The sequence below is a fragment of the Pseudophryne corroboree genome, chromosome 9 (assembly GCF_028390025.1).
Source record: "Pseudophryne corroboree isolate aPseCor3 chromosome 9, aPseCor3.hap2, whole genome shotgun sequence".
In the NCBI taxonomy this organism is placed as follows: Eukaryota; Metazoa; Chordata; class Amphibia; order Anura; family Myobatrachidae; genus Pseudophryne; species Pseudophryne corroboree.
The window spans coordinates 385730565-385742783 of record NC_086452.1 but is presented as its reverse complement, the minus strand read 5'-3'; the positions used below and the strand labels follow the sequence as shown (position 1 = coordinate 385742783).

The 12219-nt window shown below is 45.9% G+C and overlaps 1 protein-coding gene across 17 annotated transcripts in view; it reads right to left on the bottom strand.

Annotated features, from left to right (window-relative positions):
• Positions 1 to 12219, bottom strand: part of CACNA1D (calcium voltage-gated channel subunit alpha1 D) — a 923074-nt gene that overhangs the window by 469407 nt on the left and 441448 nt on the right. For all 17 annotated transcript variants that reach the window (XM_063940823.1, XM_063940810.1, XM_063940825.1 and 14 more), the window contains one exon: positions 5377 to 5546. In XM_063940823.1, coding sequence (XP_063796893.1) covers positions 5377 to 5546 — 170 coding nt within the window. The remainder of the gene's footprint in view (positions 1 to 5376; positions 5547 to 12219) is intronic.

Genomic DNA, 12219 nt, shown 5'->3' with positions numbered 1-12219 from the left:
TTGAAAAGTCGGTGCCTTTTTCTGTTGGGGAGTGACTTGAGGTAGAAAGGTGGATTTCCCGGCCGTAGCCGTGGCCACCAAATCCGATAGACCGACCCCAAATAACTCCTCTACGCATCGCCTGTCCACTGTCGTGTCCATAAAGCTCTTCTGGCCGAAATGGACATAGCACTTACCCGTGATGCCAGTGTGCAGATATCTCTCTGTGCATCACGCATATAAAGAAATGCATCCTTTATTTGTTCTAACGACAGTAAAATATTGTCCCTGTCCAGGGTATCAATATTTTCGATCAGGGACTCTGACCAAACTACCCCAGCACTGCACATCCAGGCAGTCGCAATAGCTGGTCGTAGTATAACACCTGCATGTGTGTATATACCTTTTTGGATATTTTCCATCCTCCTATCTGATGGATCTTTAAGTGCGGCCGTCTCAGGAGAGGGTAACGCCACTTGTTTTGATAAGCGTGTTAGCGCTTTGTCCACCCTAGGAGGTGTTTCCCAGCGCTCCCTAACCTCTGGCGGGAAAGGGTATAAAGCCAATAACTTCTTTGAAATTAGCAGTTTTTTATCGGGGCACCCCACGCTTCATCACACACGTCATTTAATTCTTCTGATTCGGTAAAAACTACTGGTAGTTTTTTCACACCCCACATAATACCCTGTTTAGTGGTACCTGTAGTATCAGCTAAATGTAACATCTCCTTTATTGCCAAAATCATATAACGTGTGGCCCTACTGGAAAATACGGTTGATTCGTCACCTTCACCACCGGAATCAGTGCCTGTGTCTGGGTCTGTGTCGACCGACTGAGGCAAGGGGCGTTTTACAGCCCCTGACGGTGTTTGAGGCGCCTGGACAGGCACTAATTGAGTGTCCGGCCGCCTCATGTCGGCAAACGACTGCTTAAGCGAGTTGACGCTATCCCGTAATTCCACAAATAAAGGCATCCATTCTGGTGTCGACCCCCTAGGAGGTGACATCCTCATATTTGGCAATTGCTCCGCCTCCACACCAATAACGTCCTCATACATGTCGACACACACGTACCGACACACAGCAGACACACAGGGAATGCTCTATACGAAGACAGGACCCACTAGCCCTTTGGGGAGACAGAGGGAGAGTCTGCCAGCACACACCAAAAAGCGCTATATATGACAGGGATAGCCTTATGATTAAGTGCTCCCTTATAGCTGCTTTTATATTAATATATTGCCATTTATTTTGCCCCCCCTCTCTGTTATACCCTGTTTCTGTAGTGCAGTGCAGGGGAGAGACCTGGGAGCCTTCCTGACCAGCGGAGCTGTGACAGAAAATGGCGCCGTGTGCTGAGGAGATAGGCCCCGCCCCTTTTTCGGCGGGCTCGTCTCCCGCTATTTAGTACATTTAGGCAGGGGTAAATATCTCCATATAGCCTCTGGGGCTATATGTGAGGTATTTTTAGCCTTTTTAAAGGTTTTCATTTGCCTCCCAGGGCGCCCCCCCCCCAGCGCCCTGCACCCTCAGTGACTGCCGTGTGAAGTGTGCTGAGAGGAAAATGGCGCACAGCTGCAGTGCTGTGCGCTACCTTAAGAAGACTGCAGGAGTCTTCAGCCGCCGATTCTGGACCTCTTCTTGCTTCAGCATCTGTGAGGGGGCCGGCGGCGTGGCTCCGGTGACCATCCAGGCTGTACCTGTGATCGTCCCTCTGGAGCTTCATGTCCAGTAGCCAAGAAGCCAATCCATCCTGCACGCAGGTGAGTTCACTTCTTCTCCCCTCTGTCCCTCGTTGCAGTGATCCTGTTGCCAGCAGGAATCACTGTAAAATAAAAAACCTAAGCTAAACTCTCTAAGCAGCTCTTTATGAGAGCCACCTAGAATTGCACCCTTCTCGGCCGGGCACAAAAATCTAACTGGAGTCTGGAGGAGGGTCATAGGGGGAGGAGCCAGTACACACCACCTGACCTGTAAAAGCTTTACTTTTGTGCCCTGTCTCCTGCGGAGCCGCTATTCCCCATGGTCCTTTCAGGAACCCCAGCATCCACTTAGGACGATAGAGAAAGGCGGTTGGGTGAGGTAATTGGGAGTGTCTGCAATACGCAGGGGTGCCGTGACCGTTTTTCGGGACATGACTCAGTGCGCGATTGTGATCTAGTGTGCATAAAACATGATGCCAGCGTTGCAGCTCCCACGGCTATTTTCTGCAGACAGGGAGTCAATGTTCCTGAGTTTGCATCACGTTTTTGATGGAGTACGCAGTTGCTGAGCATGTTGCGATGGCTTTGGTGTGTGTCTCACTTGTGGGTGGCTGATACATTTGCAATGCCTTGCAGTTCCGTCACTAAAAAAAAGATCGCTGCTGCGTTGACACTGTGACCGCATCTGATTCAACTGCACATTCTTTAAGGTTCCAACAGAAATACACACTTAACTGAGCTTCTACCAGGGCCGGATCTAGGGGGGGCGAAGGGGGCGACCGCCCCCCCTAACACAGTCATAGCCACGCCCACTTTTGAGCAGAAGAGAGCTCTCCGGGGAGAGCCTGAGGCAGAACGATGTGCTGCAGCTTATACCACAGCTGCACAGAGGAGCCAGGAGAGCAAGGGTTACAGAGCATTTGCCCCTCACTTGCTGGTGTGTGGGTACTAGGGCTAATAAATACAATTACCCCATAGCACAGTCACATGTACATAGAACAATCACAAAGCTCTATCTCAGTCTCACTCAAAAAGTTCAGTCAGAATTGAGAGAGGAGGAGTTAGGATTGCAGATGGGAGGAGTTGAGACTGTAGAGGGAGGAGTCAAGATTAAACAATAAACCACCCCCCCTAAAGAAAAGTCTAGATCCGTCCCTGGCTTCTACCACGGAGTCTACTTGCAAACACAAACATCTGATTTATGAGTCTGACAATCAAGTTCCCGTTTCCAGTTGCCTCTACCATACACATGATGCAGAGTTACAAGTGACATGAGGACATATCTGATTAGGACTATACTCATGAAGTTACACAGCAGTTTAAATATATAAAGTGATTTGATACTTACACATTAAAAGTTTAAATTGAAAAAACACGCTTTAGGCCACGGTCTGAGCAACTGATGCCAGAGCCTCGCAAAACGCCACGGTTACTTTTAATCATATCAGACTTAGAAGATTGCAGTCAAACATAAAATTGCACTAATGGTAACTACCAAATCTGTTAAATGATGTAATTGACCAAAAATTTCCATTGGACAAATGTAATGAGTGTTTTAAAAAGATAAACCAGCAATGAATCACCAAACAGTCACACTTTTTGTGCCGTTTGAGTCAGTATTTATGGAGATGTACCTTTTGTGAAAATTGCTGAGTATGAGCCACTCTGCCAATAACGGAAGACTTGACTGACAGGAACTTAATGCTACACAATCTCTAAGGGTTTGTGCTAAGCGGATATAAGTGTAATAATGGAGAAGCAGTGGTTATGGATTCGGGAGGTGCAGCAGCAAGTCTCTCTGAATAATTCCCAACTTTATCTATCACAATTACTGTACACATTGTTCATCAAACAGACCACGCTCAGTATTTCTGAGCTACAAGCAAAAGTAGTCAGTATTTACCCTGCATGCAAACAATAAATGTATTTGCAACATGGTTTTGCTTTAATGTTGTCTTCCTCTACAGCAGTGCTCCCTGTGCTGCAGTCACCCATAGCAGCTTCAGGGACTGCATCTTTAGTTACGCCACTGACGATAGACTGTACACAACGCCACCACCTTATATTAATAATTATGGGGCCAATTCAGTAAGGAGAGCAAATTCTGCTACTCAGCAGAATTTGCTCTCCTTTTGCACGCATGCTGGGGGCCGCCCAGCACTGGGCAAGGCCGTCCAGCATGCTGACCGGCGCCTCCCCCCCTGCTTCAAGCAGAAATTGCGATCGCCTCGCAATTTCTGCTTGTCAGCAGAAACGAAGGTTGACTCCTGCCGGCGCAGCTTAACTTCGTCCGCAGGAGTCCCAGCGCAATATTACCTGTCGCGGCGGCGAGCCCCCGACACGCCCCTGTTCGCGCCGCACAGCCCACCGTTTTGGTTGCCCCGCCCCAGCAATGCTCCGTTTCCACCCTGAAAACGGAGCGCTGCCGCCCCTCTCCTGCCCCGTGACCGTCTCTACCTAATTGACAGGCAGAGGCGACCGCTTTTTCTGCGGCCCCCCACAGAAAATGCGGACCCATGCGCAGTAAGGCCCGCAAAAATTCCGGCTGGATCGCGATTTGCGATCCGACCTGAATTAGCCCCTATATCCTATTATTTTTAGGATAGCTGAAATACTTAGCTATACTAAACATATTTTGTCGCCACTATCATGGGCATGTGGGTAACTGAATTCTGTTTAGTTGGGGATGTTTTGTGTAATGTTTTATTTAATGTAGTGCTTTATTGATTAAATAAACACTAGATAAATAAAACACTAGGTACAGACTGCACTAGATACAGACTGTGCATCCATCTACCGAGCCCTGTTTAGTTGGGGGTGTTTTATCTAGTGTTTTATTTAATCTAGTATTTTATTTAATCTAATGTTTTATGTTATATGGTGTTTTAGGTTATCTGATGTTTTATTTTATCTAGTATTTTATTTAATGTAATGTTTTATTTAATCTAGTGTTTTATGTTATCTGGTGTGTTATGTTATCTGGTGTTTTATTTTATCTAGTGTTTTATTTAATGTAGTGTTTTATATTATCTTGTGTTTTATGCTATCTTGAGTTTTATGTTATCTGGTGTTTTATTTTATCTAGTGTTCTAATTAATGTAGTGTTTTATTTAATCTAGTGTTCTATGTTATATAGTGTTTTATATTATCTGGTGTTTTATTTTATCTAGTGTTTTATTTAATGTAGTGTTTTATGTTATCTGGTGTTGTATCTAGTGTTTTATCTGGTGTTTTAATTTATCTGGTGTTTTATTGGAAACTTGTAAAAAAACAAAAAAACAAATAGCATTCAAAATTTGCCAAATTTCATATTAAATTCCTACTAATTTACCTGCAAGGTAATAATAAAAAGCTACAAGCCATGTTAGTATTGTTATTGGAAGCCATACTTGTTTTTCTAAGCACAGGAGTGATTTCTAATACATATAGCCCCTTTAAATCTCTAGTTGACATAAATTGCTAGAGACTTACAACTTCCTGGATAATGCTGATTACAGGAAGCATGTTGATGGGGGAAGGTGATGAGGATTAAAGGTATAAAAATAGTGTGTTTTCACCACCACTAATCGCAGCGTGCAAACAAAAGATGTATATCAGTGTATTCTAGGGTGAAATCCATCCCTATAATAGGACTAACACAGAATGTAGTGTGAGTTAATGTAATCTCATTGCTATCTGATAGTTTGGATACTTACGATTACGCTTGCCCTCTTCATCGCCATCCTCCTCGTTCTCGGGGTCGATATCTTCAGCTTGGGTGATCCAGTCCAGGTAACCCTTTAAATCCTCCTCCAGCTGCTGCTTTTCCCGCAGCTTCTGAAAGTCACCTCTGGCTTTTGCCTTCTCTCTTTCCTTGGAAAACTCACTGTGTGGGGCCAAGGAAGAATAAATACCCAGTGAACACATGGACTATACATATCGTGCAGCGTATGGATATTCTCCATAAAGAGAGTGCAGAAATGCATTTATGTACAGCAGTTTGTCATGCAAAGCACCAGAATGGCATTATAAAACATACATACAACACAGAATACAAACAATTCCATATACTGGATAGAATTATTTTATCAGAAACATGTCAAATCCATATAATAGGTACATATCCACCAGTGGGACACACGCTCACCACAAATCTTCAAAACAATTCAGTAACAGTTAGAGAAAGAGAACACAAGAGAAACTCAATATTGGGTACAAATCAAGCTCAAAATGTATATATCTAGTAAAGTGGAAAATATATTTTCTGACTTTGTTATATTTACATTTCATTAGGATTTTCTGTTCTAGTGCAGTTTTGTTTCTATGTTTATAGGGCCTAATTCAGAGATGTATGTAAATTAAACTTTCTAAATAAATCTCAGATGCTTTAAGATTTGCGCATGTCCAGGAGCTGTAGAAAGTGCGCGCATGAGCTGCACTGAGCACGTGCAGGTGCCGCACTGAACACGTACAGGTGTGCAGGAGACGTACGGAGCACATGCAAGAGCCGCACTGAGCACGTGCAGGTGTGCAGGAGTCGAACTGAACACGTACAGGAGTGCAGGAGCCTTACTGAGCGTGTGCAGGTGATGCACTAAGGGCCTATTTCAGACCTGATCAAAGCAGCAATTTTTTTCTCTAATGGGCAAAACCATGCGCAGTGCAGGTGCGGCAGATGTAACATGCGCAGAGAGAGTTAGATTTGGGTGGGGTGTGTTCAAACTGAAATCTAAATTGCATTGTAAAAATAAAGCAGTCAGTATTTACCCTGCACAGAAACAAAATAACCCACCCAATTCTAACTCTCTCTGCACATGTTATATCTGCCCCACCTGCAGTGCACATGGTTTTGCCCATTAGATAAAGATTTTGCTTTTGCGATCAGGTCTTAATTAGGCCCAAAGCATGTGTTGGTGTACAGGAGCCGCACTGAGCGTGTGCAGGTGAGCAGGAACTGCCCTGAGTGCGTGCAGGAGCCGCACTGTGCACGGGCAGATCTTGGGGTGCGATGTTGAGCGCAGTGCACTGTAATGAGAATTCAAATATGTAAATAATTCACTTTGTACACAACAGGTTCATGGTTCCCCATCTATTTTAGTGGAATAAAGAGAAGATGGGTAAAATTCAAGTTTAGATACTGGATATTTGAAAGGGAAAAGAACATAAAATGAGTATACAATATTATTCTTCCCCCTGGACAGGCGAATCTCTTGCACCTAACATGGATTTGGTGCAGCTACTAATAATGGCTGTTGGGGCTGCAGGCGTAAAGTCACTGGTTGGCACTGGCTTCCATGATCCCCTGCAATAGTTGAAGGGATATTTGCATTAAAATAGTAAAACAGGTTTCCGCGCCTGGCCGCAACTGCAGCCACTTTGTCTGCTACTTAGAATCCGCCCCTAAGTGCACAAAGTGTGGGGGGGGGGGGGGGTCAGTGCAAAGGGGGAGGGGGCAAAGAGGGTATGGGCATTTTCCCTTGTGTGCCAGCTGAAACTTCAGGTCTGGCATGATTGGTTTCAATTAAAATTAATAAACAACATTAGAAACTACAGCTATGTCCTCGTACATCATTGCTGCAGTTGCACCAGACAGCCCCTCTCGGAGCACCAGATCCAGTGAGGTTCTGCTGGCGTTGGGCGTCGTAATCTCAACACAATGTGACTAGAAAGCACAAGGAAAATGCTGATTAATTTGATTTAAGACATTTGTATATTGTGTGCGATCGAGTCCCTGAATCTGTACACTAAGTGCTACAATGTAGCAGTGGCAGGTTTTTTCCAATAACAAGTTTTGTTTTGCTCCATACACAGACTTAAGGGCCCCATACACTTAATCCGGCAGCCTCCCGGAGGGCAGGATCGCCCAAGATACATCGTATGCTGCCCTTTTGCATACGATGTATCTTGGGCGATCCTGGACGATCCCAGCCATGCCCCCAGGTCGGACCTGATTGAATGTGCAGCACATTCAATCTGGAGGATCCGATGCTCACGGGAACGCAAATCGGATCGGATCGGAAACACCTCCAAAATGCCCGATTTCATCCGATATATCAGGCCGAATGGCCAAAATCGGATGAAATCGGTCATTATTGCTCTAGTGTATGGGGCCCTTTAGTCACACACAATATTCAAGTGTTGCATATCATATAAATCAGCACAGTCTGCTGACGTGTCCTAGCCGCATCTTGCGCTGAATGGAGTATTGAGGCCAGATGTACATTGTGAGGTCGCATCTGTAGGTGGGATGAAATAGAAGTCGGTTGTAGGGAAGCTCAAAGTGCATCTGGGAAACGTATTCAACTGGGAGCGTTTCTTAAAAACATAATGAGGCTGTGAAGACACTTTATTGCTCAAAATAGAGAACTTCACTAGTCACAAATATTCTCTCTTCAAAGACACTTATGTTGAGCTGGAGGCAGCCAGAGTGACCTTAAATAACCTTTAGATCATGGGTCTTCAACCTGCGACCCTCCAGCTGCTGTGGAACTACACATCCCAGCATGCCCTGCCTCAGTTTTAGCATACCTTAATAGCAAAACTGTGGCAGGGCATGCTGGGATGTGTAGTTTCACAGCAGCTGGAGGGCCACAGGATGAAGACCCATGCTTTAGATGATAAAGCAAAATAAAATGATCTCTATAAGTGTAGAAACAGGCAAGGTAGGCTCATAGCTAAAGCTCTACAAGCACAGATATCTGTGACCTATATACATATGATTAAGGGAGTTAAGGGTAGGCCTCCTCACAAAGACAAAGAGTTTGCTGGAGGCTTCAACGTTCACTATTCCAACTTACAGTATACAATTTATTCTCACGTGTTCCCTCTAAGGAAGGTCTGTCTAAGGAAAAGAAATAAAGATGTATCTTGAGACGATACCTTTCACAAAGGCATTTGGAACAAACATTTTTTTTTTGTGTAAAATTAACTACACCTTGTACAGTTATTGGAACGATTTTCCAATAAACGGCTGATAGTCCATTTTACTGGGCAGTGCATATAGGCCCTCATTCCGAGTCGTTCGCTCTGTATTTTTCTTCGCATCGCAGCGTTTTTCTGCTTAGTACGCATGCGCAATGTTCGCACTGCGACTGCGCCAAGTAATTTTGCTATGAAGATAGTATTTTTACTCATGGCTTTTTCTTCGCTCCGGCGATCGTAGTGTGATTGACAGGAAATGGGTGTTACTGGGCGGAAACACTGCGTTTTATGGGCGTGTGGATAAAAACGCTACCGTTTCCGGAAAAAACGCGGGAGTGGCCGGAGAAACGGAGGAGTGTCTGGGCGAACGCTGGGTGTGTTTGTGACGTCAAACCAGGAACGACAAGCACTGAACTGATCGCAGATGCCGAGTAAGGTTGAAGCTACTCAGAAACTGCTAAGTAGTTTGTAATCGCAATATTGCGAATACATCGTTCGCAATTTTAAGAAGCTAAGATTCACTCCCAGTAGGCGGCGGCTTAGCGTGAGCAACTCTGCTAAAATCGCCTTGCGAGCGAACAACTCGGAATGAGGGCCATTGACCAAATACAGATAAAACAGTCAATACACATCCAGAAAACTGGATGGCTGATTATCCAATCGGCCGGACTTGTCAGAAAAAATCGGACAAAAGGTTCCAGTATTGTGCAGTGTGTGAGCAAGCTCAATAAGCTGGCCTGGTTTATCCTGATTACCTCATCCTCCTTGTGGGTGGAAATATGCAAACTTGCAGATAATCTGAAACTTTACAGGGAGTGGGTGTAGATGGTGTCCATTTCCCAAAATGGACTCTTGTCACATCCATTTTGGGGGAGTGCCGAGGCCAGGATCTCCATCAGAGGCTTCTTTGTAGGAACTGCAGCGGCCGGCTTGCATGACTCCAGGGGTGTTATCTCAGGCGTGACAGGTAAAAATGCAGGCGTGCCTGGGGAAACGGGGGAGTGGCTGGCCGAACGCAGGGCGTGTTTGTGACGTCAAAACAGGAACTAAATTGTCTGCAGTGATCGTAAGGTAGGAGTAGGTTTGGAGCTGCTCAGAAACTGCATGAAAATTTTTTCGAGCAGTTCTGCTAACCTTTCGGTCGCACTTCTGCTAAGCTAAGATACACTCCCAGAGGGCGGCGGCCTAGCGTTTGCAATGCTGCTAAAAGCAGCTAGCGAGCGATCAACTCGGAATGAGGGCCTATGAGACTATCCCAAAAAAGAATAGAAAGGTGCCGGCTGAATACTCCTGCTTTCTAATACAGGTTAAGTATCCCATATCCAAAATGCTTGGGGCCAGAAATATTTTGGAGATCGGATTTTTCCGTATTTTGGAATAATTGCATACCATAATGAGATATCATGGCGATGGGACCCAAGTCTAAGCACAGAGTGCATTTATGTTTCATATACACCTTATACACACAGCCTGAAGGTCATTTTAGCCAATATTTTTAATAACTTTGTGAATTAAACAAAGTTTGTATACAATGAGCCATGAGAGAACAAAGGTCTCACTAGATCAGTCTCATTCAAAAAATTCTGTATTTCGGAATAGTCCGTATTTCTGAATATTTGGATATGGGATACTCAACCTGTATTCCTATGTTGAAGTCTAAAAAGTTTCTTACTTTAACAATAGTGCCAAAACAGCAATTCATACCTATTATACTGTAGATCTCCAGTCCTCTCATCGACTGAAGAACAGATTGGGTATATTGACTATAACAGGTTCATAGATGACAATACCATTGTGGCAACTGACAGATGCCTTCAATTTACTTCCACATGGGTGAGGTAGCTTGAGTTCTAATAATCAAACACATACAGCCAGTGCCGTAACTAGGCATTTTAGCGGTGTGTGCAAGAAACGATAGTGGCGCCCCCCCCCCCAATGTAAGATAGGGGCAGTGCGCGCCGTAGGCGTGAAAATTTTTTTTATAGGGGCGTGGCTTAATGGGGAAGGGGCGTGGCCACAAAATAATAGCAATTCATACTATGGTGCACAGTAGTCTACATTATTCAAATTACGCTGCACAGTAGCGCCCCTTTTATACATTACAATAGACAGCGTCCCCCTTTTTACACATTGCGGCATCCAGGCCCCCTTTTTACACATTACGGCAGCCAGTCCCCCTTTTTACACATTGCGGCAGCCAGTCCCCCTTTTTACACATTGCGGCATCCAGGCCCCCTTTTTACACATTACGGCATCCAGGACCCCTTTTTACACATTGCGGCATACAGGACCCCTTTTTACACATTGCGGCAGACGGGACCCCATTTTACACACTGCGGCAGCCGGGACCCCATTTTACACATTGCGGCAGCTGGGACCCCTTTATACACATTGCGGCAGCCGGGACCCCATTTTACACATTGCGGCAGACGATACCCCATTTTACACATTGCGGCAGACGAGACCCCATTTTACACATTGCGGCAGCCGGGACCCCATTTTACACATTGCGGCAGACGAGACCCCATTTTACACATTGCGGCAGACGAGACCCCATTTTACACATTGCGGCAGACGGTGTCCCAGAGAGAGAGAGAGAGAGAGAGGGGGGGATATACTTACCTTCTCCCCGCTGACAGGCTCCTCGTGCAGCTTCCTCTCGGTGGATGCTGGGGAACCGCATCCCAGCATCCTTAGCAGCGCCGGGCAGCCAATACAGGAGGAGAGGGGGATGCTGCAGCGGCGCTTACTACCAATCAAATAGCGCTGCTGCGGCTCACTGCTCCCCCTCCCTCCTCCTCCTTCTCTCCGCTGCCCGGCGCTGGTCCTCTTCTCCCTACACAGCGGGGCGCACGGCGCAGACTTCGGCGGCATGTAATGAGTCAATTTGACTCATTACATGCCGCTGGCCGTTGCGCCCTCAGGGCAACTGCGCTGTGTGCCAAGCCCCCTTGGCACACACGTAGTTACGGCCCTGCATACAGCCATGGCTGGATTTTCCACAGTGCAACATAGGCAGCTGCCTAGGGCACTATCAGGGATATTCAATTTGCCCGCAACGACTGCGCGTGTAAAGTAACGCCGCCTGGGCTCTCTAAGCACAATGCCCGATAACAGCCCCGTTTTCATCCGAAAACGGGCTATTTCACCCGAATACACACAGGTTTCACTGAACCTGTGTGTTTACGGGTGTAACTGCACTCGTTACCGGCCGAGCTAATTAAATAGCCCGACCGCAGCACCCGAAGAAACATCGGGGTTTTTTACTCCCGATGTCTCTTCAGGGCAAATTGAATATCCCCCTATGGGCCTTAAGGGTCCACCAGGTGTCCAAATGAAAAATTCTTATAAAAAAAAAGGATTCCCGGAATGTTGTAGGCTACAGGGCCTCAATTACAGTTTTGCTGGGCCAGCACTGGGGCACTGACATGCCATTACTCTCAGCCAATCACAAGGGTCGCAGTCCAGTGGTGCAAGTATGCGGGTACGCTCGGGTATGGAGTACCCTTAAGAATTTGGCAGCGGGTACGCAGTACCACCTGTCACACACTTTGCACCCCTGACTGCCATTGCCACAATTATAATTGCACCACAAAGCATCCTGGAGGCATTACTATATATTGTTATCAAATTGGGGG